This window comes from Sprattus sprattus (assembly GCF_963457725.1).
Source record: "Sprattus sprattus genome assembly, chromosome: 2".
NCBI classification, from domain to species: Eukaryota; Metazoa; Chordata; class Actinopteri; order Clupeiformes; family Clupeidae; genus Sprattus; species Sprattus sprattus.
The window spans coordinates 17,388,451-17,416,090 of record NC_137921.1 but is presented as its reverse complement, the minus strand read 5'-3'; the positions used below and the strand labels follow the sequence as shown (position 1 = coordinate 17,416,090).

The 27,640-nt window shown below is 42.0% G+C and overlaps 2 protein-coding genes across 5 annotated transcripts; both read left to right on the top strand.

Annotated features, from left to right (window-relative positions):
* Nucleotides 1-727: 727 nt before the first annotated feature.
* LOC308360439 (calpain-3-like) lies at nucleotides 728-16,510 on the top strand. Of its 3 annotated transcripts, XM_080832362.1 has the most exons (23): nucleotides 728-1,159; nucleotides 4,148-4,189; nucleotides 4,877-4,946; nucleotides 7,302-7,420; nucleotides 7,523-7,656; nucleotides 7,910-8,078; nucleotides 8,580-8,666; nucleotides 8,747-8,910; nucleotides 9,197-9,357; nucleotides 9,669-9,838; nucleotides 10,060-10,071; nucleotides 10,443-10,651; nucleotides 10,882-10,918; nucleotides 11,233-11,259; nucleotides 12,208-12,237; nucleotides 12,730-12,804; nucleotides 14,650-14,707; nucleotides 14,833-14,897; nucleotides 15,117-15,185; nucleotides 15,413-15,491; nucleotides 15,733-15,849; nucleotides 15,960-16,018; nucleotides 16,198-16,510. In XM_080832362.1, exons 1-23 carry the CDS (start codon nucleotides 833-835, stop codon nucleotides 16,222-16,224), a joined length of 2,307 nt encoding a protein of 768 aa, XP_080688488.1. In that variant the 5' UTR covers nucleotides 728-832; the 3' UTR covers nucleotides 16,225-16,510. The 3 variants fall into 3 exon arrangements, with proteins under 3 accessions (XP_080688488.1, XP_080688490.1, XP_080688489.1); XM_080832364.1 differs by lacking the exon at nucleotides 4,148-4,189; XM_080832363.1 differs by lacking the exon at nucleotides 12,208-12,237.
* A 1,279-nt stretch (nucleotides 16,511-17,789) lies between these two features.
* Nucleotides 17,790-27,455, top strand: LOC308360441 (calpain-3-like). Of its 2 annotated transcripts, XM_080832366.1 has the most exons (21): nucleotides 17,790-18,267; nucleotides 20,053-20,122; nucleotides 21,168-21,286; nucleotides 21,551-21,684; nucleotides 21,843-22,011; nucleotides 22,204-22,287; nucleotides 22,472-22,638; nucleotides 22,882-23,042; nucleotides 23,220-23,389; nucleotides 23,644-23,655; nucleotides 24,078-24,286; nucleotides 24,463-24,496; nucleotides 24,757-24,783; nucleotides 25,137-25,208; nucleotides 25,357-25,414; nucleotides 25,504-25,568; nucleotides 25,991-26,059; nucleotides 26,294-26,372; nucleotides 26,614-26,730; nucleotides 27,017-27,075; nucleotides 27,180-27,455. In XM_080832366.1, exons 1-21 carry the CDS (start codon nucleotides 17,977-17,979, stop codon nucleotides 27,204-27,206), a joined length of 2,193 nt encoding a protein of 730 aa, XP_080688492.1. In that variant the 5' UTR covers nucleotides 17,790-17,976; the 3' UTR covers nucleotides 27,207-27,455. The 2 variants fall into 2 exon arrangements, with proteins under 2 accessions (XP_080688492.1, XP_080688493.1); XM_080832367.1 differs by lacking the exon at nucleotides 23,644-23,655.
* Nucleotides 27,456-27,640: the final 185 nt, after the last annotated feature.

The following is a 27,640-nucleotide window of genomic DNA, read 5'->3' as shown; positions in this document are numbered from 1 at the left end:
GTTGGCTTGTTGGTGCTTTCAACAAAGTTAACAGATCTGTAGCAGAAACTGTCATTACAAAAAGAAGTGCTTAAAAAACAGTGCCTGTCAGAAAAAAGCCCACATATAGCCACAGCCCTTTCTATGTATGCCTTAACCAGATGAAATACACCATACACCATGAAATACACCATACATCTCACATTCCTCTCCAAAGTCATTGAAGGCTATGAGGGAGCCTGCCTGGCTACTTGAAGCTGTCTGTCTCCATCCTGTGTCCTACCAAGGTTAAATCTCTAGACATGACATTAGAATGCTTCCACCTTAAGTAGCCAATGCACACCAAGTAGCCAATGCACACACTAGAAGCTGACAGAGGGGTTAAGAGGAGTAGAAGTGAATGACACCCCCCTTCTCCCAGTGGCAGCACCACCACAACCTCACCACCTCCCACATCCCTTCTGAAGCTCCTTTACCAACACCACAGCCCAATGCTTCAAGAGGTCTATATATAGACCTGTCAGATTTGTGTGTGTGTGTGTGTGTGTGTGTGTGTGTGTGTGTGTGTGTGTGTGTGTGTGTGTGTGTGTGTGTGTGTGTGTGTGTGTGTGTGTGTGTGTGTGTGTGTCTGTGTGTGTGAGAGAGAGAGAGAGAGAGAGAGAGAGATAGAGAGAGAGAGAGAGAAAGAGAGAGAGGCAGAGAGAGAAAGAGTGTGTGTGACTTCAGCATACAATATAGAGGACAGGGGAGGAGTGGGAAGTAGCTAAGGAAGTTTCTCTCACTGTTCTTTGTCAGACTCATTTTGTGGTTAAAAATTAAATTTTTCTTTCTGCGACATTTCTGGATATCAAATATGAAGGGGGCAAGGAGAGTAGAGAGGAGTTCGGAGAAGAGTAGAGAAAAAGTGACAACCAAAACTGTGAAACCAACTGAAGCGGCCCCATTGGTTGGGACCACGTTGGTGGCCACCACCTGCGGATCCCCTGGTAACACCTATTCCGCCATCTTGAGCCGGAATGAAGCTGTGAAGGATGCCAAACGGCTAAAAAACTTCCTGGAGCTCAGAGACAAGTACGTCCACAAGAAGGTGGTGTTTGAGGACCCTCTGTTCCCTGCTGACAACTCCTCACTTTTCTATAGCTGCGCACCTCCCCTTAATATTGAATGGAAACGGCCTTCGGTAAGTAAAAAAATAAAGATGAACAGATAGGGAAATATGTTATGAGTTAGACAAAATGGCCTATATGGTCAGAGCCCACATTTCACAGCCCACAAAAAAGTTTTTGAAAAAAGTTTCCACAGTTTCCTCATGACAGGTTTATGTCTTGACAGAAGTCATAGGATATGTGCAAGGGCCATTTTAGAACCTAACATGGCCTATTATGTCTGGCTGTGCAACTTTGAAGATGAAATAAGAGGTGATTTTATTCAACTATAAACTATTTTATAAAACTTGCTGACAAAAACAGAGCTGAAAAACAAGCACACAACACTTACAACTGATTTAAATATTCTCAAAAAGTATTCTCTGCATCTTCAGTGATCAGCTTTGACAGGAATTCTCCATTTATGAGATCACTTCCTGTGGAATGCTTGTGGAGAGAGGAGAAGTGATTCTGCAGCAAGTTTGTTGGCATATCACAGCTTTGTCACATTCTCAAATCTCAGGCAGCTGACCCACAGCACCGCGCAAAGCTCTACAAACAGCGCTTGGCATGAGCTAACAGCGGATCCCCTGGCGTTAGTCACTGAGCTCGCTGCAGGAGAGCATCAGCCTCTTGCCAAAGGGGTTGCTTTTATAGATCCGCAACACATGCCCTCTAAAGCCAGCACTTGCTTATATATATATATATTTTACGCCTTTTTGTTCTGTGAGGGAGAAAGAAATAAGATTCTATTCTGCATTTACCACCTCAAGTTTATGGAAATAAAATATGACATCTGCTTCTTACAAGCAAAAGACACACAGAAAAGTTGAACTCTGAAATAAAAATAACTCTCTCTAACAATATTGCTCTAATGGCAACGAACTCTTGAACTTTACTTATTGGCTAATGAGACCTCTGAACTGAGCGTCTTTCAGAACTGGCCCAGCTGCTCAGTGGCCTCAGTGAAGGATCTGACACTGCCTACCCATGGTCCCTCAGGGCACCCCATGTGATGTGAATGAGGGCATGAGAGGTATGGAAACCGGGGTGACTCAGTTCGCCAGAATTGCTGAACTTAAGTTTTCGCATTTGCCTCTCTAAACTGGAACAACATGAGATGAGATTCACCCTGTATCACCCTCTTGTGCTGTCCTTATTAGTTGTGTTTTCACTGCGTGATTCTCGTTACCTGTTGCCACAGCATCAAAATGTTCTACAATAGACTTTCCCAATAGATTGTATATCACGGTTATTGATTGCAAACCAAATTGATCTCTACCTTTTTATGAATGGCTTTTGAGGACATTTTGATACAATAGATGGAAGAGTTATTACTTGTTCACATACATTGCACATAGATAACCATAATAATTTCACGTCACCAAGGTATACTAATACCTTGACTTGGGGTAATGTAAGAGTTAAAATGGCTTAGACATCTGGGATTGGGAGTGACTTGACAGTGGTCGTGTTACAGATAAGTTCATGCAAGACACCGCAACACCCACTGGAAATGGGATGAAGGGAAAATGATGATCACAGAGAGCCAAAGAGCTATACATGGTCAATGGCAATGCTTTTGATGTCGATAAACTTTAATGGGGTTTCATTAAATATATCTCAATACTTTGGCATGAATATAAGGAGGTCAGGTAGGTCTTTCAACCTTCACAAAAGTAAAAGGTCCAAGAAGGTCCATTATTTTTAGTTGAGTAAAATATCCTTGGCCAGTGCATATAATAAAAAATAACACATTTGTGGGGAAAGTCTCACTTCAACCCATAAGCTAACCAAAGCTATATTTGATCTTTTTCTGGGACGAAACTGGGGAAAGAGTAGAGATTGACGTTTCTCTGGACGGATGTCAAGCAGCTAAGCCAACATGTTCAACCTGCTGTGTTGGCTGTGAAACTGCATCCAGTTCAGATGACCAAAGTCAACATTACTTTACCAGATGGTCACACACGATTTTCTCACACCTATTTTCTTCATGAAACACCCCCTACTAAGCCAGTGGGTATAGTTAGTAAAACAATATTATGCATTTGGGTCGTTAAAGTTGCTTTAAATCAATTAACCACGTCTGGAATAACTGAGTCATATTTACCACAGGAGTGTCCCATGGCTAGAGCATGGTTTGTGGCCCAGGGGGTCCTTTTGTTGTCTCACTTTAACAGGTTGTCTGTCATAGCATGATCCCAACCATGGTCATGTTACAACAGTTTATCACCAGGGGATGGTGAAACATCTTCTTTGTTGGTTCCTGTCCACTATTCTCATGAACACATAGGCTGCTCTCACTGCACTGTTGTTATTTGTCAGTCTGATTTATTTTCTTTCAATTACAGTCAGGCATGGATTTGCTTATTTTCCCAGTTGTTTACAAATGTTAACATTAACAACAATGACCAGCACAAAGACACATTTGACATAATGTGCAATTAATAACTGGCAATGGACCAGCCCTCCAGTGCCAGTTTGATAGCCAAATACTCTATCCATGCAAAGTCATGCCCTTGTATGTATTTCATAGTCTTGCACTCAGAGGCTGCAATAAATGAAACCTTCTAAAGAATAATCCACTGGACAGGAAGGGCATGCGGGTCATTAAAAGTAGCAGCTGTCAGTGCTTGGAGGTCTGCAAAATACATCTTCATTGTGGCCGATCACTTTCAAAAAGCTGTGGCATGCTATAGAAGACGCTAAAACTATTTTTTGATGGGCTTCCGTCATAAATAGCTTTACAAGAAACAGCAAGGGTCAACAATTCCATATGTGACAGAATTATCTGTTACCATTAATTAAGAGAACATGTGTTGACATACAGTATATATTGTTCAATACAATATTTGATCATACAAGTAACCAGCCAAGCATAAAACCAAACCGCAGGGTCTTAAAAGCTTGGCTGGAGATCAAATATTGGAAATCTTAGGACGACTGTAAATTATATAGGTGGTAGAATATGTCATCTCTGATTAATGGTCACCATTTTCAGGGTTTAAATCTGTCATCTGCAGGAGTACCCATGCTGTGGTTTCAAGGAGGGGTTCATAATGGTGGTATGTCTTTTGCCCTCCAAATATACATTGTTTACATGACTGGGATGACTTGGCACAGTCCAAATTTCCACATGGCTTCTGTTTCTCTTTTGCATTTGGCCATATCAGACACTAAAAACAAGTTATTTCAACCCCACAAAAACCTACCATGATTATAACGATCCAGTTCCCACAGCGGACATCATTGAGAGTGATCATCAGCAGTTTTGCTATCAGATATCACTGCACTTCAAATCAGTGGTCTAAGGAATCACATGCTCTCCAAACTGACCCATGTGGCCATGGTCCTACAGCTCAGGTTTTATTGAATGTTGCTGCAATGTGCAGTCATGTGTCAAATTCCATGCAGGCAGTGATAATGACTAGATAACCTGACTGGGCGATGTGTGCATCCAATTGGTTAGGTAATGCTTCAAAATTGTCACCAAATTCACATCCATGTATTATTATGTCATAACACTTAAAATAGTTGTTTATAGCAGATTCTACACCCTACGTGTGTTGCTTTAAGTGTTGGAGTGGTCGTCTGAAGAGGCATGCTGGCAGATTTCCCTGGTCCTGTCACCAGTTTTAGGGAAGGACACGGCCAGACTAACGCTAGTTTTAAAAATAAATAAACTTTTTCTGTAACACATTAATGTTTGCAAAACATTTTACTGCAAACAATTCTGTGATTGCATCAAACAGGAAATCTGTGATAATCCCAAGTTCATCATTGATGGAGCCAACAGAACCGACATCTGCCAAGGAGACCTTGGTAAGAATCAGTCATTAGGCACTAATGTGGTGAGGATTTCACATTGTGAACCAATTTCAATGTACACTATTTAAAAGTGAAATGATATGTCATGTGATGAAAAAATAAAGAGACATAATAAGAGAGAGAGGTAGACAATGTGATAGACAAAGGAAATTAAGACAAAATGGATGAGATAGAGGGAATGAATGGAATGAACATGCGAAAGAGTGAGAAAGGGAAAGCAGCAGCAAAAAGTTAGAGCGAGTGAACAGAAAAAGTGAGAGAGCGAGAAAGGGACAGATGGGTCAGAGTGGGTGAGTGGAGGTAAGTTGGAAGGGGGGTTGGGATTGATGGACAGGTCCACATGACCCTGAAAAGCTGGACCCGGATCAATCAATCCCTCTGAAACCCCTCTTGAGCTGAGCACCAGGTGGCAGGACTGAGGAGTGACATTTTGGCTCTCCCAGATGGATCAGACTCAGTTGCCTGACAACTCTGGCAAGTCTGAGGCTACATAGCAAATTGTGTGTGTTGGGGGGGGGGGGCTTGTGTAACAGCCACACCAGACCAGCTGGTGACTCATTGCTCATTCTCGGATCAGTTGGGAGTAAGGAGAGGACGTGTTGCGAGCTGATGCACAGCAGAACACACACCTGTCCCAGGACTTTAAAGCCTTCACAGTTAACTATCATTACTCCACAAAATGCTTTTAGGAGCTGAGACTGGCCACAATCACATCACATGGTGGAGAGGTAGCAGAAATACGTTGCACTGCATGTGACAGATCTCATTTAGTTCCTAATCAGGGTTGGCACAAAGACCAGATTTGTTCTGAATTAGCTTCCAAATGAGTGCATATATCCTCCCAAAGCTCATGCAATCCCAGAACTGCTGGACATATTCATGTTCTGTTTTGGTTTGTTTCGGTTATCACAGTTCACTTGTCTGGGAAGTCCCGCCCCTCCTATTCCGGCCAATTTGATTTTGCCTCTGAAGTGGGTCTGGCAAACTTTGCACAGAAGTTCATTTCAGCATTCTCAGGATCCCTGGGACCAATCACAAACTGGCTTTTGGCTACCTGGTGCGCCATTGGTGGATTCAAAATAGCCACGTCTACGTAACAAAAGCGAAAGCAAAGAGAAAAGCACAGCAAAACTATATACTGCTCTCGCGGCTGTCTTGGATGATTTCAAAGGCAAGTTTTCTTTGAAAATAGAACAGAAACCTGCTCTGGAACAATTCATACAGAAAAAAGATGTGTTTGCTTTATTACCGATCGTTGTATCGTTGTATAGTATCGTTGGTCTGATTGGTTAAAGGCGTGTCCAATTACGTGACTGAAGTGGACCTCCATTTAGTAGTTCGCCAGACTAACTGAGCAAATAAAATGCAGTGAAGGGGCGGGGAATTCCCAGACAAACAGTTCACAGCACTGATGGTTCCATCGATGTCAGCATTCAACTTGAGATAGTACTTTTTTTCTGATATTTTGGGAGATGCCTCGATGCCAGCAACTTTTGAGGTAACATAGTTTGGAAAGTTAGATACCGCTGTCATTAAATGCAGATGCAGGGGCTTTCAGTATACTTTTACAGTTTTGCCTATATTGTTTAAAGTAACACAATGCAACAATTATACTTCAGGATTAGGGTTAGGATAAGCAGTTTAACCTTAAAATAGCAGCTTGAAAAAAATTGGGGCGCTACAATGACTTTTAATATGGAGAATCGCCTCCGTGCCATTGCCATACCAGGGTCCATAGGCATAACTTCATTCTCTAGTTTTGCCTTTGCCCGTCAGACTTTCTACTGTCTGCCAAACTAGAAGCTAATTTGCTGTCTTGCTTTGTCTTATGTTGCACTTGCTTGATGTTTGACTGTGTAAGGACAGTTGTTGAGTAACTAGTTTGTCATAGTGTCAAAGTCAGCGCTTTTCAAGAGATTTCGTTAGTTTTAGCTGCTAGCATATCGTTAGCGAATAGCTATTGATCCGTTGTGCTGCTTTAAAGATGAGACGTGTCATTTGGGAGCAGTCAAGACACAGTCTTTTAGCTAAGGCAGAAAGACAGACCAGGGACTAAGATGTGAAACCAATTAAACCTAGCACCAGCTTGTCATCAGGAGAATACAGTCAGCCCCAACAATCCAAACCTGTTTGTCTTGAAATAAAAGGATGTGAACATCTGCACCTATCCCTAGTGATGCTAATGTTTGAGAATTTAAATTAAACTTTATACCACTTAGGTCTTTATGTAACAAAAACCTGTGCATTGTGTCTGGGATGTAACATGGATTCTACATTTGTGATGAATTCACAGAGCCTTTCTTTTCTGCTGCAGGTAAAGCAATGTTAACTTAATTTCCCCTTCTACAGGTGACTGCTGGCTCCTAGCAGCCATCGCTTGCTTGACACTGAATGAGAAACTGCTGTACAGGGTCATCCCACCAGATCAAAGCTTCACTGACAACTATGCTGGCATCTTCCACTTCCAGGTGTCCTATTGTAATAACATTACAGTTATTTTCTGAATCTTTACACTATGAACATATTTTATAGCTTGGTGAGTGGTAGTAGTTGTTTGGTGTAATGTTCAGATCTGGCGGTATGGGGAATGGGTGGACGTAGTGGTGGACGACCGGCTCCCAACATGCGACAACCAGCTGGCCTTTACAAGGTCTGGGAAGAAGAATGAGTTCTGGAGTGCTCTCCTGGAGAAGGCTTATGCCAAGTGAGTGAACCCAGGCTTACATTTACTTTCCTACACAGATATTGTATAATATGTTTATGTGTCTGCGTTTTATATTCTGTATCCTTTTCAGTAGATCCTCATAAATGTATTCAAGATTTAATTTTTAGCTTGATGATCCCATAAAAGGAGTTAAAAAACTTAATTTCAACAACTTAATTTCTCCGCTATCAACATCAGTATAGAGAAGAATACTTCTCTCCTGCCACACCTTTACCTGTCTGTCCGCCACCAGACTCCACGGCTCCTATGAGGCCCTCAAAGGTGGGAACGCTCTTGAGGCCATGGAGGACTTCACTGGGGGTGTGACAGAGTTCTTTGAGGTCCAGGAGGCGCCCAAGGAGTTATTCAGAATCATGAGGAAAGCCCTGGACAGAGGCTCCCTTATGGGCTGCTCCATCGATGTGAGTCTCTCTAGAACACTTCAAAAATTATAGTGTGCAAGCTCAGTGTACTACAAGACAAAGTATATAGAAAAATGATCCCAGATCAGATGTCATATCTGATCTATACCTTCCAATCCACCTACTTTAACATTCAAATGTGTACAATGAGATAGAAATAGCCAAAAACAAAGTTTGCACACTTACACACTTGAAGTATAGCCGCACAACATTTTATCAGAGAAGTTTCGTTTGGATATTGTTTTAACAGTGTTCATTTCACCCATCTTAGTACATAGCTCATAAACTCCTAAAGTTGATCAAATGTTTAATACCTGAATGCTAGGCCTGGGTTAGCTTGAATAAAAAATCAGTTAATTTCTAACAACTTCAAACCTTTACAATATGCACCCTAAATGTTGCCTGTACGCAAATGTTTGCCATTTTTATTTTATCTGGTGTTTTTTTCCTTTCACTCTCTCTTCTGTGACACTTGTCTTTGCCTTGATAATTTTTTCTCAGAAAGTAGTCTCAGAAAGAGAACAAACAACCAAATCCTCCACAGGCTTAGTGAAAGGACATGCCTACTCCATCACTGCTGTTGAAGAGGTGAGAGTTTTGTGTGGCCGATACATTGGCTTCATCAGAGTTAATTTGTGTTTAACACACAGTCATGTTTGGCTTCTCAGGGGGCCCAGAAGGACTTGAAAGACACCCGGATTCGTCTGGTGCGTCTGCGTGACCCCTGGGGCATATCCGCCTCCCCCACCTGTGTGTCCAACAACTGGACATCCCTTGTGCACTCCGACCAGGACAAAAAGAGGCTCATGCCCATCGAGGGGGGCGAGTTCTGGTACTCGGATGCTTCTGTAATCCCTCAGGATACTTTGGACAGCAAACAATATCTGACTTTTAGTGTCTTTGTGCTCTTTAGTGTTAAATACCAATTAAGGCAATCACACACTTACACAATTAGAAGATGATGTTGGATCTCAGATTAACCTACTTGACCAAGAACCCTCATGATCACAGACCTTTATTTTGTTGATTTCAGTTTGAACTGGTCAGAGACATGTTTACCATCTCTCTCTCTCTCTCTCTCTCTCTCTCTCTCTCTCTCTCTCTCTCTCTCCTTTAAGGCTGACTTTTCAGAACTTCCATGATAATTTCACCAAGCTGGAGATCTGTAATTTAACCCCTGACACTCTTAAGGATGACGGCACCAGTAATTGGACCGTGACCGTTAACGAGGGCCGCTGGGTGAAGGGCTGCTCTGCTGGAGGTTGCAGGAACTTCCCAGGTGAGGTCTGGTAAACAGTCTGTTCTATTTGTGGATGTTAATGTAACTTAATAAGCAAATGTATTCTGCCATGCCTTTACCTTTGTCAGTATAACAAATATACAATATGTAAATATATGCTCATTTTTGATGTATAGCCCTACACTAATTAAGAGTGCATCTGTGTAGTATTGTGTTGTGTTGTGTATAACCAAACCACTGAGGGTACAGCGAGGGTCTATCTCTGTGACTACAAAGTTCTACCACCATGACCTTATCCATAAGCTTATTTTTCATTTCTGACAAAACTACACCCCTACTCTTTTTCTCAGAAACTTTCTGGACGAATCCTCAGTACCGCATCTGTCTCCTGGAGGAGGACGATGACCAGGAGGATGAACAGAGGGGTTGCACTGTCGTCATAGCCCTGATGCAGAAGGGCAGACGGAAAGAGCGCCACATGGGGGCGGTGCTCCACACCATCGGCTTCTTCGTCTACGAGGTGCCTACTGTTAAACAGCATTCTGAGCCCGCACATATCCCACTTTAAAGGCGCTTAAAATGTTATCAGCATAGGCCACCAATGACATGTCATCATCATTCATCATTATTTATGATTAATTTGTGCAGTTCAGTTGTTCCCTGTCTATTTTCAGTATATGATGTATCTGATTATGTGGTTAATTGTTATTATATATATTTGTTATCCCGCTTTTTATTCAGGTTCCAAAGGAGGTAAGCCTTCCAACATCAGATTCATGATGAGGCCCTGATTGTCCTTGTAAAAGCCTGCGCTGACAGGGCTACACTGCATCCATAATCTCTCAAAGGTGTTTCAGACATTTTAGCATGTTCATGAGATGTTGATTTAATAAAAGACTTGCATAAGACTGGGAGCATCCCTACGCCACTGAGGGTTCTTTCAGTGGCTTGTTAGTGAACTTAAGTGCCATATGCTGTGAGTGGGTACTTTGTTGTCAAATTGAACTAAATAGTTTTTGCACCTTTATCCTACCCCTCTCTTTATCCTTTCTCTTGTGTGATTTCGACCATTCCTCTCCATCTGTCTCTACCGGTCTGTGGTGTTCTGATGACCTTTGACCCAGCTCCATGGCAGCAACAAGCCACTGTCCACAGACTTCTTCCTGTTCAACAGCTCAGTGGCGCGCTGCAAGTCCTACGTCAACCTCAGGGAGGTGACTGAGCGTGTGCGCCTGATGCCAGGTGAATACGTCATCGTGCCCTCGACCTTTGACCCTCACAAGGAGAGCGAGTTCATTTTAAGAATCTTCACAGAAAAGAAGAGCACATCAGAGTGAGTGTCAATTTGTAGGAAATTGAAAATGTTTTGCTGAAAATGGGTTGTTCCCCTGCTAGTACAGGTTTAAAAGGTTTTGTGAATTCATTGATAATTAATCTAGTCTAGTCTATTTATGTGAAGTAATGACTTTATCTTTTGAGGGCAAATGACTTGTACTGTATTTCCTGGCCCTCTGTGTGTCTTAAAGAGGGGACTGACAGCAGATGTGTGTTCTTCTTCTCCAGGGTGATTGAGGGAACGATCGAGGCTGATGATCCAGAGGTACGTCACCTGACATGTTTTTCCTTGTGTGTCTGTCCCGCGGCTATAGGTCCACACTGTGTAGTGGAAAAGACACAGTATCCAGATCATTGCCTAAAGTTGATTTTAGGAATCAGCCATGTGCTTCTTTAATACAGTTGTAATAGTTGATGGTATCCCCACAAAATATGTTTTTCGTTCACCGGAATCAGTTTAAGGGTATTTTAAAGTAACATTGCCTCCAGGTCTGTTTGTCAGCAGATTTTATGTACAGTAAGCAGCGTCATCTCTTTTAGTGCAGGCGATACTGACTCTGGTCCTTTCTCCATTCCCAGGAATACAAAAAGAAGATGAAACTGAAGGTATGATTTGAACTGTTTGGACAGAGATGTTAGCGTTTGGTTGTCTTTTCTGAATCACAGGCTTTCTCGAAATATGTACTACTTGTAATTATTGTATTTGTATGGACTAATTTTGGACTAATCATGACCTGAAATCTGTTTGTTAATTAATGCTTACATCTTCAGGGGAAACTACAACCCGAGCCACATATATTATCACACATGATTATACACACAGAGCAAACTTTCAGTAACATTTATGGATATCAAAGTGTTTATAGATATGTGAGAACGATATGTGAGAATAAATCAGATTGCAGTTCCATAGCATTTCATGTGTTTATTTGTTTTACTGTCAGGAGATCCTTATCTATGGCAACACTTTCTATGTAAACATATGGCACATACCTTTAGTGCTGCCAAGTCACATATTTGTACACACTATACATAAGGTGCATCCCCTGGACATAAATAGACACCACTCAGACACAATTACTGCTAAGGCTTTTAAAAGGTCAAATTATCCCATGTGGGAATTGATACCAGCTGAACTGTACTCGGAGTAATGCTAACGTTTCAGCGCCACCCTGTGGTTGGAGACAGACAGGCATATCGCACCTGGCTTGGAGTTTGTTATTCTATTCGCATCAAGTCAGTATAGTTCCAAATCGTTTGATTTGTTTTTTTGAAGGGAAGAATAACAACAGTGAGAAATTAATCTGTATGCATAATGGAAGTTCCAATATGAAAGTTTCCGTGATGTCAAATATCTCATGTATAAAATATATGGCACAATAATAAAAGTGTTTAGTTCTGAACTTGTACACCAAAGATGCGCTATCTTCTTAGACACTGCGGAAGCATGACTTAGAATTGATGTTCACTCAGTTCCGTAGCAAAATGTCATCTGCCACCACCATGAACCTTTTCAAGTCTTCCATTTTATTTAATTCCTCCTTTATCCAACAGCCAGAAACTGAACAGGAAAAGAAAGTGAAGGTAGCTGCATGAAATTATGTGGCATGGATTAGCGTATGTGCAGGATAGCGTGATGGAGGCTAACATTGTAAACACGCTTGTAAATGTACTGCCAGCACACTGCCATCATGCTGTCTTTGTGCTGGGAAAATGAAAGACAGCTAGAAGCTATTTGTTTTGTAAAGTAATAGGGTATTTATATAAGACAGGATTGCTCAAACCTGTGTTTGAATTTAGAGTGCTTGTCTGCAGCCAGCTTTATTCCTTTTGAGAGCAAAACAAAGCATCGTGTATTATTACAGTGTGCCATACAGCTAGCTGAGAAGGGCAGTGGCTTTTTGGTCTGGCTTATGTGCTTATCGTATGCACTTCATGTTGTATCTGTCCCTCTCTTGTCCACCATGTCATGTTTTTGCTCTGTCCTGTCATTCCTATCTGTTCATTCATCCTTTCCATTTATTTCATTCAACTATCATCTCCATCATCCTATCCTTCCTCATCTTCCTCATGTAGCCAGGCGAACCTGAGGAGGAGGAGACTCAAGAGGAAAAGCAGTTCAGGCTGATCTACCAGCAGATTGCTGGTGAGGTAAGCTTGAAGTGTGTGTGTGTGTGTGTGTGTGTGTGTGTGTGTGTGTGTGTGTGTGTGTGTGTGTCCGTGTGTCCGTGTGTCTATATCCATAGCAATTAAAACACGCTTTAACTGGTAAGGACATTTGACATGTTCTACAGATGGTAACACTGGCGCATAGCAGCAACCAACAGAAACACAACTTACTCAGCCCAATCTCTGTAGTGTCATACTCCACTTACTCAGCCCAGTCTCATACTCCACTTACTCAGCCCAGTCTCTGTAGTGACATACTCCACTTACTCAGCCCAGTCTCATACTCCACTTACTCAGCCCAGTCTCATACTCCACCTACTTAGCCCAGTCTCATACTCCACCTACTTAGCCCAGTCTCTGTAGTGACATACTCCACTTACTCAGCCCAGTCTCATACTCCACTTACTTAGCCCAGTCTCTGTAGTGACATACTCCACTTACTCAGCCCAGTCTCTGTAGTGACATACTCCACTTACTCAGCCCAGTCTCATACTCCACTTACTCAGCCCAGTCTCTGTAGTGACATACTCCACTTACTCAGCCCAGTCTCATACTCCACTTACTCAGCCCAGTGTCTGTAGTGACATACTCCACTTACTCAGCCCAGTCTCATACTCCACTTACTCAGCCCAGTCTCTGTAGTGCCATACTCCACTTACTCAGCCCAGTCTCATACTCCACCTACTCAGCCCAGTCTCATACTCCACCTACTTAGCCCAGTCTCTGTAGTGACATACTCCACTTACTCAGCCCAGTCTCATACTCCAATTACTCAGCCCAATCTCATATTCAACCTATTCAGCCCAGTCTCATACTCCACTTTCTCAGCCCAGTCTCATACTCCACTTACTTAGCCCAGTCTCTGTAGTGACATACTCCACTTACTCAGCCCAGTCTCTGTAGTGACATACTCCACTTACTCAGCCCAGTCTCATACTCCACTTACTCAGCCCAGTCTCTGTAGTGACATACTCCACTTACTCAGCCCAGTCTCATACTCCACTTACTCAGCCCAGTCTCTGTAGTGACATACTCCACTTACTCAGCCCAGTCTCATACTCCACTTACTCAGCCCAGTCTCTGTAGTGCCATACTCCACTTACTCAGCCCAGTCTCATACTCCACTTACTCAGCCCAGTCTCTGTAGTGCCATACTCCACTTACTCAGCCCAGTCTCATACTCCACCTACTCAGCCCAGTCTCATACTCCACCTACTTAGCCCAGTCTCTGTAGTGACATACTCCACTTACTCAGCCCAGTCTCATACTCCAATTACTCAGCCCAATCTCATATTCAACCTATTCAGCCCAGTCTCATACTCCACTTACGCAGCCCAGTCTCATACTCCACCTACTCAGCCCAATCTCTGTAGCCTCATACTCCACTTTCTCAGCCCAGTCTCATACTCCACCTACTTAGCCCAGTCTCTGTAGTGCCATACTCCACTTACTCAGCCCAGTCTCTGTAGTGTCATACTCCACTTACTCAGCCCAGTCTCTGTAGTGCCATACTCCACTTACTCAGCCCAGTCTCTGTAGTGTCATACTCCACTTACTCAGCCCAGTCTCTGTAGTTTCATACTCCACTTACATGCTCCTCATACTCTGCATGTTCACTTGCTATGAAGCGTTTATTTACAAGGCTACTACTACGTGTATTTACACCAAAGTGAACATAACCCCCCCCCCCCCCCCCCCCCCCAACAGCTCTATTCTCTCTCTCTCTCTCTCTCTCTCTCTCTCTCTCTCTCTCTCTCTCTCTCTTTTGATATTTTCCTTGCTCTCTTGCCATCTCTATTGCCCCCTGTTGGCTCGATCTCTTTGAAGGACATGGAAATTTGTGCCAATGAGCTCAGAAGTGTCTTGAACAAGGTGGTGGCTAAACGTGAGTAGCCAGTTCTATCCACAGTCACACTCTGAGCCATGAGAAAGTCAGTCAGCACAACTATAAACATTGCTTATTTATCTGATATGCTCACTATGTTCTTTTCCATTTCCCTCATCTTGTAGACATTGAACTGAAGACAGTGGAGTTTAGCTTGGAAAGCTGCAGGAGCATGATTGCACTCATGGATGTATCCTTCATAATTTGTAATGAGTCCAGAAGCCAGTAGAGTTCTTCTAGAATGGTCTCATTTCAAATGTAGCCACAAGTAAAGGAAAACACTTACATCAGGAATTATGTCCATTTTACTGTCAAGAGTTTACAGATGTAAATTTTATAATCTACTGTGGTCTTTATTTGTGGTGTGTGAAGTTTAAGGGATGTTTTACTTCCTTAACTGTCGTCTCAGACAGATGGCAGTGGCAACCTCAACTTGCAGGAGTTCAAGCACCTGTGGAAAAAGATCAAAGAGTGGCAGGTAGCCAACAGAGAGCCAGTCCCTCTTTGTGTGACCTCATTCACTCTCATGACACAGATGTTTTTATGTACCTCTGTCCAAAAACAAGGGGTTTGATGGTGGTGATGCTAAGAGTGTGGACTACCTCAGTCAAAAATGTACACTACACTTAAACAAAACAAAGTTAAACACAAGTAGCATCTGACACTCCGGTGAGGTCCATGCCCTGTGCTGTTGTTGTTTTGCAGGTGATCTTCAAGCGCTACGACTCTGATAGCTCTGGCACCATTAAGAGTAATGAGATGAGGAACGCTGTTGAAGATGCAGGTCAGACTGATTCAAAGGGGAGTTTTTCTCTTTCAGTTAAATGCTACGAGTCATGAGCTTGCTCTAACGTCCTATGAAGCGGACCTATCATTCAGATATGCCCTTGCTCACATCATATACCCAAAGTTATATATGTACAAATGTCTGTAGGTCCCCTGTAAGGGTTTAGGGACCAATGAGGGAAATCATGAAAAGATTTTTCTCACACTAATGTTTCAGTTTTGTCTCTTGTTCCCCTAAGGTTTCCACCTCAATAACCAGCTGTATAATATTATAGCCATGCGTTACGCTGATGAGAACATGGAGCTGGACTTCGACAGTTACATTTGCTGTCTGGTGCGGTTAGAGGGGATGTTCCGTACGTACACCCTCCACTGTCCACTGACTGCTTTCAAAACAGCAGAATCTATTTATTTATTTTCCTTTTAGTTTTTGTGTTTTGGCAAATAATTGTTGTTTTTTGTACAGGAACATTTAAGGCCTTTGACAAAGATGGTGAAGGCATGATAAAGCTCAGTGTTCTTGAGGTAAGACTCATACAAACCAAATATAATTGGTCAATATGTGCCCTATTTCCTGCCTGTAATTTAACTTTTTAAAATTATTTTCCCACCAAACACACACACACACACACACAAACACACACACACACACACACACACACACACACACACACACATACACACACAATCACATCTCTTTTTAGTGGCTCCAACTGACAATGTATGCATAAGCCAAGAGGAGTGACTCTACGTGGGCTTTTTTCCACTAAAGGTGCAAAATATGGACATACTCTCTAACCTCAAACATGACCAAAATGGGTCTGCGTGAAACCCAGAGGGTGTCCCTGTCATCACTACCTTCTGTATACTGACCAGCTGCAAGAAGTTTTGTTTTTGCCACTTTTTTCAGGACAATAACTTCTTATGAAAGTATCATGTTCTTATTAATGTATTGATACTGATGTGACCTGTAAAAGCCCTGGATGACTGATTCGAGATGATGTATGATGTATTATGACACTGAATACACACCATCTCTTTATACGTTTGTTTGTTTGTCTCTGCTTTAAATGAGTACTACACCGTAAAATTCACTCAAAAGGAATCATCAACCTTCCCCTACAGCAATAATAAGGGGGTATACCAAGCGGAGGACAGATTGGATGCGGTGGCATAGCTTCTGAACACCAGGGGGGGCCCTTTCTTTACAGAGTTCATAACTCATAAAATAAAAATGCAGTTTAGTTATAAAGGAAGACAATATCTATAATTCGAGTCCCTCTTTTAAGGCAGGAAAATGTGACATGCAGTAAAGCTTCGAAGGTGCTCGAGTGCCTTTGATACAGCAGTTGCACTGTTTAAACAGTTTGTCAGACTGAAAACCAGTGTCGTGAATTAAGTCCTGTGTCTGCGTGGGTGGATTTGGTAGTGCTTTGGTACTTGGCCCCTGTGTCACTGCTAGGGTTACCAACAGTCCCATCAAATACGGAATCAACCCGTAACTAAAAGACATGTTCTGTGTTTTGAACTGATATGGGTCGCGCTTTGTTCAGTATTTTTGATAATCAATTCAGTGCAAATCTTTGGGAGAGACATAATACAAGTTAGGTAGTAAACCCTGCTTCTCTCCTTCAGTCTGTCTGTCATGCTATGTTCCACTTCCCAAACAGGAATGCACTTCTCATTGGTCATGAGTCACGACCAGTCCCCTTATATTTGTTATAGGTCCACAGTAGTCAGAGCTCCTCTGTCCAAAAATATATTTCACACTTTCAAAAACATTTTTAAATGGTTTTAACTGATTGACATGAAGGAAGAGTTAGGCAGTCGTGATCAAACTAGTTTTAAACTTTAATTTGCCCAGAACCAGAGAGTTATAAAATCTCAGTAAAAATTATAATACCATATTAAGATAATTAAGGACTGAAACGCTTGAAACAAGTGAAATGCTCTAACATAAAAAATGCCTGGTAAGAAGAAATATCTTGTAAGATTTCAATTTTTGCAGTGTAAACATCACCGTTATGCACAGCATACGCAGGTCTGGTGCTACTAATCTGTATGCATTCTGGTCCAAGGGCCTGCTCAATAGTTCCAACAAGGGAACATGAGTTCCTGTAAAGGCTGCTCTGATCACTTCCCGTCAAGATAGCGAGTGTTCTTCCAGACGGTAGTCCGGTAACAGATAGAGGGATGGTCTCGCTTCCCCACCACCCACTCACTTCTTAAAGCCCCCTCCTCCACCACCACCATAACTCTAAATATAGAGTTGTCAGCTGAGAGGACGAGGTACAAATTTCTATGTGTGCCTCATATAAATGGACGGAAAGGTACAGGTCAGGGATAGAGAGAGAAACAGTGGGTGGGAACTGGGACCATTTCTCTCTCTGTGTTCTTAATCTTATTCTATGGGAAGACTTTAAGGGGAATAGTAGTATTTGGACCTATATTTCCTTTGTGAGCTTAACTGCTGAATAATCAACATGAATGAGAAGAGAGTAGAGGTTAAAACTTTGCAGACGTTTGAAGCTGGACCATTAGCTGGAGCTTCTAAGGTACACCCCGATTATGCTTCCCCTGGTGATAACTATTCTGCCATTTTGAGCCGGAATGAAGCTGTGAAGGATGCCAAGCGCTTGAAGACCTTCCTGGAGCTTAGGGACAAGTACGTCCGCAAGAAGGTGCTGTTTGAAGACCCGCTGTTCCCTGCAAACAGCACCTCCCTCTTCAAGAATAGAAGGATTCCCCCTGATATCAAGTGGAAACGGCCATCGGTAGGTGAACTTTGCCCCCAAAAGAAGAAATAGAACATAGCAAAGAAGTAATTATGGTACACTTCAAAATGTGAAGGGATAGATTTATGTTTTTATTTTATTTATATAATCAGATAATCGCTATCGCATCCCATTGATTGTATCCCTTACTAAAACACATTTTTAAAGACACATTTTCATTGTTTACATTGCCACCAAACAGTGATGCCAATAATTGTGAACAGAAACCACAGTTAGATATTATTGAAAACTTTGCATTATAAAGTTCAGAATGACTACCAGGTTGCCTGTGATCCAGAAGTGGGTGAGGGCATGTTTGGAGTATTTTAGAAGGCCTGACGAGCAACAGTACCACACCAAAAGCATAACAGCTGTTTTTAATGCCTCTCCCTGTCCAAAGGGAGGCTGACTCTGCAGTATGTTTGTATGGGAACACTTTATATCTGACTCACTCAAACTCTGCTCGTAGTTCTTGCCACTGGATCACAGCAGACTCTGTAGCATGTGCGTCAGAGTATGTTACATGTATGTCAGCATAGGTTATAGATCTGCATCACATACCAATGCTTGATAAAAAAAGACGTTGCCATACCCATTTGGTCTGAGATGTGCCTATCACCTTTCCACACCTTCTCATGGCCCTCCATAAGACAAGAGTGTGGGCAGTGGATGTGAAAAGGAGGCTGAGTCCAGACTTGCAGAGATGCTGACTTCCAGCTACTGTATTTAACAGTATGATATCAGTCATCCACTCTCAACCATACACCCTGTTTTGGCAAATGATTTCCCACACAGTATGCAATATGCTTCCCAGATAGAATGATGCAAGAGATGCATTACTAAACTAAAGTTAGAGGAGTCCTTTGAAGGAGGTTATTACTGTAGGTCCGCCGTCTATGTGTATGAGATCGTTTCATTCACAGTGATTTACACTACAGTTTTTGAGAGTTCCTAGTTCCTAGTTCATCAGTCAGTAAGCTTCAATCACCAAATTTCCACAACCCCAATCTCCAGCGATAGACTGATACTTACAGCCCTATGTATATTGTGTTATCTTGTGTTCACACATGAAAGCAAAGGGAACTTCATAAATGCCCTTGCTATTTATTCGTTGTGGCCTCAGGGAATTATTACTGTTTGCAGAATATATAAATGTAGGACCTGTGTGATTGCACAAATATCTAGCATACGTCTGAATCAAAGGCAGTCCAGCCTCATGTGCACCTGCATCTCAGGGTTTATAGGATGCGGTTACAATGCTACGGCCATATGTCAAACTAGTGATAATTTGCCTCTACCTAGAGTATGCCCTCATCTGCAAAATGCTTCTAGTGAAATAGCTATGTGGGCTCTGACATCAGCTCATCTCCAATGTATCTTCTGTCCTAGCACCCAAACCAGTGGTTTGTGAGGGGCCATACTTTATACATCTGTTTAAGTCTTTGCTAAAGTTTAAAGTTCGGCTGCTCTAATGAAAGTGTTTAACTAAAAGCGTCCGGTTATGGATCACTAGTTCAGCTACAAATGTAGCCTGGCTATGTGAATTGCCTGGTCATGGTTGAACCAAAGCGCCACTTAAATTCAGGCCTGAGTTATGATGTTCACTGTCATAATATGAATTAGAACTAGATTAAGGTAGAAATCAGACCTTGCAGCATGTTGATCCTCTGCATTAACTCAGGTCAACAGCATAAGCCTTGTATGATGCATGAGGAATTAATTTGGCAACATTTGTCAGTGCCCTAGTTCTTTCAGCTGCATTGAGCCTGTGGTTGTATCAAACAGGAGATCTGTGAGAATCCCCAGTTCATCATTGGTGGAGCAGACAGGACAGACATCTGCCAGGGAGACCTTGGTAAGACTCACTTACTCAATCCACTCCCAGATAAGGGCTTCTCTTTTCCTTCCTTTGAACACCTCACTGTGACAAACAGAAGATTGAATCTCAAAAGGTCTGCAGTCTACTAGAGATATTAAGGAGCATTGAGGGGAAGTTGTTATTAAACTGTGACTGGTAACCTGACTAATGTTTGAGTGATGTTGACAGCTGAGGTCCTGATAGGAGGGAGAGTGGGAGGGCTGTGTGGGCTGGGGCGGCTTTGATTGACAGGTCCAGATGAAGGCATAGAGTTAAATCAGTGCCAAGCAGTGCAGCAGTACACTCTTGAGCTGAATGCCACCTGGCAAATGCAGGACTATACACAATCATGTTCTTTATGTGAGAACCCTTAAAGATCTTTTTTTCAGAGCCCGCTCAGTGTTCTTTTTAGGTCAGGTTTAGAACCAATGGCCACTGTCTTTACAATAGTTTACTTTTTGATGGCACAGATAGACAAGGTTCTCTGTGTTCTTTCTGCAAAGTTCTTCATTAATTCTGTTGGGAACATTCATGAAGAATAACTTAATTACCTTGTTTGGTAGAGTAGTGACACTAATACACTGCTTAGGGTGTGTTTTGTAAGGGTACTACCTGCACGGAAGGGTAATGTAAACAGAAACCTTCACCATCAGTCTGCTATAGTGTCTCAGGTAAGAATCCCATGTCAGCGTAATGGCAGAAGGTCACCATATGAATCCTATAAGCCTACCGCCTATAACTAACTGTCACCATCTGTAAAATGTGGTTATTTAAGCGTGTACTATGTATGTTAACACTGGATTGGTTTCTCGGCTATAGGGCCAAGCTGTAAAGAACCCCTGAGCATCTGGTTATCTTGCTCCAGGTTTTGTTATCAGTTGTGTAGAAAATCTTGTTAATATTCCTTACAATGAGTCTTTTTGCCTATTGTTGTAAAAAAAAGTGTAGAACCTTTATGTCTTTTTTATCAATGCATAAAACAGAAATCTGTCTATGCCGAAGCACTGTCAATCAGCTTGCCAACACCTGTGTCCTTCTGCAGGTGACTGCTGGCTTCTTGCAGCCATCGCTTGCTTGACACTGAATGAGAAACTGCTGTACAGGGTCATCCCACCAGATCAGAGCTTCACTGAGAACTATGCTGGCATCTTCCACTTCCAGGTTCAGTGTGCCCACCTGAAATTATAATGTATTTGTTAGAGCAAAGAAACCATGGTCAGTTGTCTGCAACTGCAACTGAACAGCTCTGTCCATAAATATGGGTCTTTGCTATTTCCAGTACATGTTAGTGGTTTTGAGTTACAAGAGTTAAAAGTGCAAGTAGCTATTTTTATATAAGCGATTGCATTGGTCAATTGTATATTGTTGTGCACAATGTGATTCAATGCTTTGTAAGGTGTTTTAATGCACTGACTGAAACAACAGTTTTGGCGGTATGGAGAATGGGTGGATGTTGTGGTGGACGACCGAATCCCAACCAGCAAAAATAAACTGATCTTCACAACATCTGGAAAGAAGAATGAGTTCTGGAGTGCTCTCCTGGAAAAGGCTTATGCCAAGTGAGACACCTGCAAACAATCTCTATTGCTCATTAATACACTAGTCATCACCAGTATCACATATTTCATATCATACCCCCCCCCCCCCCCCCCCCCCCCCTCAAAATTTTAGCGTGCGGCTCTCTGCATTTGTCCCTCTCTTGTCTCTCTTCCACCAGACTCCACGGCTCCTATGAGGCCCTGAAAGGAGGGAACACGCTGGAGGCCATGGAGGACTTCACTGGTGGCGTGACGGAGTACTTCAGTGTCAAGGAGACACAGAGGGAGCTGTTCCAGATCATGAGGAAGGCCCTGGAGAGAGGCTCCCTCATGTGCTGTGGCATAGAAGTGAGTCTTTCCACCCCTTCTTCAAGAACAGGTGCAGCAGGTGTTAAGCAACTAATCCTGATCCTGTATGTCTCTGGATGGAATCTGAATTTTGCTCACTATGTGTTGTTATATTTGAACAGAAAAAAAAACTGTAGTTTTCATTTCCAGTGTAACTGAACTTTTTCCACCACGCTTTTCTATTTTTTTAAGGACTTGGTCCCACAGAATCGTGCAGTCAGAACACCTACAGGTCTAGTGAAAGGGCATGCCTACTCCATAACTGGTGTTGAACGGGTGAGACACACACACTATATATCTACAATGAAACACTATAATATACTATGAGTCATAAACTCAGTTTTCTCCATTTGAATGTAAATGTCCATTTGAAGGTAAATGTCTAGTAAGCGGCACAATCTTAATTTCCATTTGGCCACCATGATAACCAAACTAACTCTAGGTTTCCTTAAAATGTCAGGATGGCCAGAAGGATAAGAAGGACATCCAGATTCGGCTGGTGCGTCTGAGAGACCCTTGGGGGGTGTCCCCACTCCCCACCTGTAAGTCTAATGACTGGGCATCCCTTGCCTCATCAAAAGAGGAGAACCAGAGGCTTCAACCAGTTGAAGAGCTGGGAGAGTTTTGGTAAGGGAGAGGAATGGCTGTGTGGTTCCTGTGGGAGATAATTACAGACAGTCCCTGACAATATGATGCTGTGTGGCTTCTTATCTTCCTAAAGCACCATTCACACAAACCTTTTGAATTTCAAGGTTTAGTGAGGTCATTCATACAGATCTACCTCAACCACCCACCTGTAAGCACTGACCTGAATTTCATGAATTTTAAATTAATCTGACCAGGGTCATGTGCATCTTTCTTCACTCCCAGGATGTCTTATGAGAACTTTCAGGGGCACTTCACCAGGGTCGAGATCTGTAACCTGACCCCTGACACGCTGCAGGATGACCGCACCGCTAACTGGACAGTGACCGTCAACGAGGGCCGCTGGGTGAAGGGCTGCTCTGCTGGAGGCTGCAGGAACTTCCCAGGTGAGGTCTGGTAAACATGCATATGCATATGTTGCACAGGTGGGAGTTTTACAGCAACTGTCGAACCACGGCAAACACCCGGAAATGACACTAGCGCTGCTCAATCTGATAGCTTTTTGAAAGCTGGAAGCAAATTCCGGCTCCTGAGCAAACACTTCCTCCACTACCTTCCCACAGAGACTTTCTGGACAAACCCTCAGTACCGTATTCGGCTCCTGGAGGAGGACGATGACCCACAGAATGGGCAAAAGGGCTGCACTGTGGTCATAGCGCTGATGCAGAAGGAGCGGCGGAAAGAGCACCTTATGGGGCCAGTCGTCAACGCCATCGGCTTCTTTGTCTACGAGGTGATTCATATTTCCTGCATGACTTTAGACCTGAAACTTTAAATAAAATTAAAGGGAAATATGTAATGTATAAAGAGAATGTATTAGTGTGCAAAGACATTATTAAGATATCCTTCTTGAATAAGTTTTATCTTAGGAAATTAGTGTTGTTGTTTGTTTTGCCCAATGTATAAATGGATTTCTTTCACTTCATTATAACATATTTGATGTTAGAAGCGATATCATTGTAACAATGCATCTTTTCATTTTTTCAGGTGCCAAAGAAGGTAGGTCTATGGGGAGGAAGCCTTTGATAGCTACATTCTTAAAAAGCATGAGAAGAACAAGATGTTTTCTTGAGATACTGTGTTTAATTTTTAAGTAGATAGATGAGATAACATCTTGAGGTAACAAGATCCTCTATATCTTGAAATAATGTAAAGATAATGAATGCTAGAATGAAGTAACAACATAGTTGATCCACCTTGATCCAATACATTTGAACCCAACCACTATACCACAATTTAATATCACCTAATCATCTAATCCTTCTTTGTTTGTATATGTTGTGGTAAGACTTATGTATACAAAAGGGAATTTGACTTTTATTATAGCATACCTACACGTCTATAGGCTATATAATTGCATGGGACACTAATTACACCGGATCATTTCTCAGCATTGTTACTTCCTGGATTTTCACCCTCAGCTACAAGGCAGTAACATGCCTCTGTCCAAAGCGTTCTTCCAGCAGACCGGCTCAGTGGCACGCAGCAAGTCCTACGTCAACCTTAGGGAGGTGACTGTGCGGGTGCAGCTGAAGCCTGGCGAGTATGTAATCGTGCCCTCGACCTTTGACCCTAACCTGGAAAGCGATTTCATTCTCAGAATCTTCACGGAGAAGAAGAGCACATCAGAGTGAGTGGGAGAGAGGGTCAGGGGTTGATTGCTGTGGTTTGATTGTTGTGTTTGTGTATGATTGAGCTGAGGCGAAGGTTGTTAGTGATGTTATAAGTGCTGTGTGGAGTATCCTTAGTAGCTTTGAAGCTGTGTGTTACCATGGTGATGACTGACAGCTGGCCTTTTTCTGTTAGGGTGATTGAGGGATCAGTTCAAGCTGATCAGTCGGTAAGTGACCTTACCTGCATGACAACTTCTATCTGGTCTGAGTCTGACCTAAACACTTTGAAATCCTCATTCTCTATTTTTGTGTACAAAATGTGGTTCCAAAATGTGGTTCCAAAATCAGACCATGCGTTCAGAACAATAACTTTAGACGAAGACACTTTGTGTGTGTTTGTTTTAGTGTCTTTTTACCTAATGGGCTATTTCTTTCAATGATTCCATTTATATCATGTAGTTTGCTAAGATTTATTCTCTATCCACAGGGAGAAAAAGAAAAAAGGAAGCTGAAGGTAAGATGATTTGAATCAATCTGGCTTCAAAGATAATGTATGGATTTCATATCTTAACTAGAACACTATGGTACAACTTTCATGAATAGGATTTATACATTTTTAAATGTAATCTTAAAAACGGTATGTACAGTACTTTGGCTTTCTTCGTGCTTAATCATAGTATGTTGTATGTTAACCAGACATTTTATTTGTTCTTTCGTTCATACCATCCATCCACTCCCACTCATTACTGCTCTTGTGTATTTGTTCATTTATCTCTATCATCATTCACTAACTTTTCATCTGTTTATCCATTCATTCATCTATGCATCTATTACATACCTGTAGCATCATTCTTCATCTTTGTGTAGCTTGGCCAACCTCAGGAGGAGAGTGATGAGGACAAGCATTTCAGGCAGATTTACCAGCAGATTGCTGGGGAGGTAAGCTGTTTGTATTATCATAAAAGCACACATGTAAATCATAACAATGACGTTACAATGAACTATCATTGAAAATAACCTTTTTGACTACCTTTATTTTCTGAGTTCGATCCACTGTTTATTTCTCTCTTTATTACTGCCCTTGTAGGACCTGGAGATCTGTGCCAATGAGCTCAAAATGGTCTTGAATGGGGTGGTGGCAAAGTGTGAGTATGACCCCTGTCTCACATCCTGAGACTAGCTTATTTCGAGCTTATTATCTTCTTCATCTTACTCTGCATCCACTGCCTTTTAGACATTGACCTGAAGGCAGCAGTCTTCGGCTTGGAGAGTTGCAGGAGCATGATTGCTCTTATGGACGTATCCTTCAAACATTTGTAAGATGCAGCTGCCTGATTACGTTAAATGTAAAACAAAAGACTCCAATCTGTATGTAAGTTGACCACTTCTCTGCTTTATTCAGTGTTTCAATAGGTACAGTGGGAGTAGACCTCCATTTTCCTTTCGTGAACAAAAAAGTTGTCCTCCATTAGACATCATACACTGAATACATTACATTACGTAATCATGTGCATTGTGTTCAAAGGTGTGCCGGTAAATGCAATGCTGAGCTTTACAGTAGTTCAATATAGCTAAACCTCCAAGAAACCTTAGATTTAACAAGACAGAGAGTGTCACTGAAGGTTATTGCTGCTGATATCAAACACATTATCCACTTCAGTAGCTGTCTATGAAGTGCACTATGTTTATATTGTGCTTTCATTCCTTGACTGTCTTCTCAGACAGACAGCAGTGGCAAAATCAACCTGCAAGAGTTCAAACACCTGTGGAAAAAGATCAAGCAGTGGAGGGTACTGATGATGCTTCTATGTGACCACTTATGTAACCACAGTTGTTGATGAGTCAGAGATGTTTTACTGAAGTTTGGCCAAATCAAAGGCCTAAAGGGATAGGCATCATCCCCCTCTCTAAACTGCACCCATCTGTGTGCTTCAAGCTGTAGACTCTGGTAGACACGAGGGTTGTCTTGGACTGTCTATGCAAGCAGGTGATAATGCAGTATACCTTTGCTGTTTGCTTTGCAGATGATCTTCACACGCTACGACATTGATAATTCTAACACCATTAGGAGCTTTGAGATGAGGAATGCTGTGGAAGATGCTGGTGAGACTGATGAAGAATCATCATCAAACAAAAGCGAGATTATAAAGTTGTCCTGAATCCTTTTGAAGACTTTGAGGAGATTAGGCTGCATACTGTATCCCACTTCATCTTTGGCATTCGTGCATGCCATTCCCATACGAGTATTTCAGACAATGCTGAGTATTGCGTATTATAGTAATCTGTTTTTTCCGTTTGCATTTGCATTAATATTATGTAACTGTTTTGCTTTTGTCCCACATAGGCTTCCGTCTCAATAACCAGCTGTATAACATAATAACAATGCGCTATGCAGACCAGAAGCTGGAGCTGGACTTTGACAGTTACATCGGCTGCATGGTTCGACTCGAAGGGATGTTCCGTAAGGAGGCCTTCTGTTATCTATTGCACTATTTTAGAACACTGGATTCTACAAACTACCACCTTGCTTCTATTGCCCTTTCACTGTTACAGTACTTATTGACACAACACATACACAGTACTCATCACTGGACTACCTTGATTGCTTGGTTTGTGAAATACAGCATATTGACCATATACAACTGCACATACTCAAGGGATATTTTATCAAATTGTTTAGCTTGCTGGAAATAATTATGTTCATTTTGGTATGGCATACTTAAAATGGCTAATTGGTCTCTTCACAGGGGCATTCCAAGCCTTTGACAAAGATGGAGATGGTTTAATAAAGCTTAATGTTGTAGAGGTAAGATCATTGTACAGCCTATTGGTCTGAATGATAATATCAGTCTACCCATCTCTTTGTGCCTATTTACTCCTTTTCTCGCTCACTTTTTTCTCTTTCTATAGTGGCTACAACTGACCATGTATGCATAGGCCACTGCTGGGACCTGGGAGGCCAATCACTTTAGCCTGTCTGGTGATGACCTTCAAGACTGACTGAAGCTGGAGTGACTACTTGCCACTGGATCTTTCTACTGCTCTGCAGATACTCTTAACATGTGGACTAAGCTATGGATGGTTGTATAAAGTTTAAAAACTGGTTTGGAAAACTGGGCCCAGTGACCTTGTAAACTGTTATCTTTCTGATCTTTCACAGTAAATCTTCACAGATTTTTCAGATTAGCCAATAGTCATGAGCCATAACTGAAGCTCAGGCCCAATCACTGGTTTCAGAATGAGCATAATTAAACAAAATCACACACAGTGACATCTCATTTATAAAACATAAAAAACACCAAACCATTCAATGTTATATAATTTATTTAAAAAAAAAAAACTCTTGAACATAACAAGGGTCATTCTCTTTC

Excerpts from the sequence above, each read along its gene's own strand:
- LOC308360439 (XM_080832362.1), top strand. The coding sequence starts at position 833 with ATGAAGGGGGCAAGGAGAGTAGAGAGGAGTTCGGAGAAGAGTAGAGAA. Across the intron at positions 10,919-11,232 it reads TCGAGGCTGATGATCCAGAG|GAATACAAAAAGAAGATGAA; the intron begins GTACGTCACCTG and ends CTCCATTCCCAG. Across the intron at positions 11,260-12,207 it reads AAAAGAAGATGAAACTGAAG|CCAGAAACTGAACAGGAAAA; the intron begins GTATGATTTGAA and ends TTTATCCAACAG.
- LOC308360441 (XM_080832366.1), top strand. The coding sequence starts at position 17,977 with ATGAATGAGAAGAGAGTAGAGGTTAAAACTTTGCAGACGTTTGAAGCT. Across the intron at positions 18,268-20,052 it reads TCAAGTGGAAACGGCCATCG|GAGATCTGTGAGAATCCCCA; the intron begins GTAGGTGAACTT and ends TGTATCAAACAG. Across the intron at positions 26,731-27,016 it reads TCGACTCGAAGGGATGTTCC|GGGCATTCCAAGCCTTTGAC; the intron begins GTAAGGAGGCCT and ends GTCTCTTCACAG.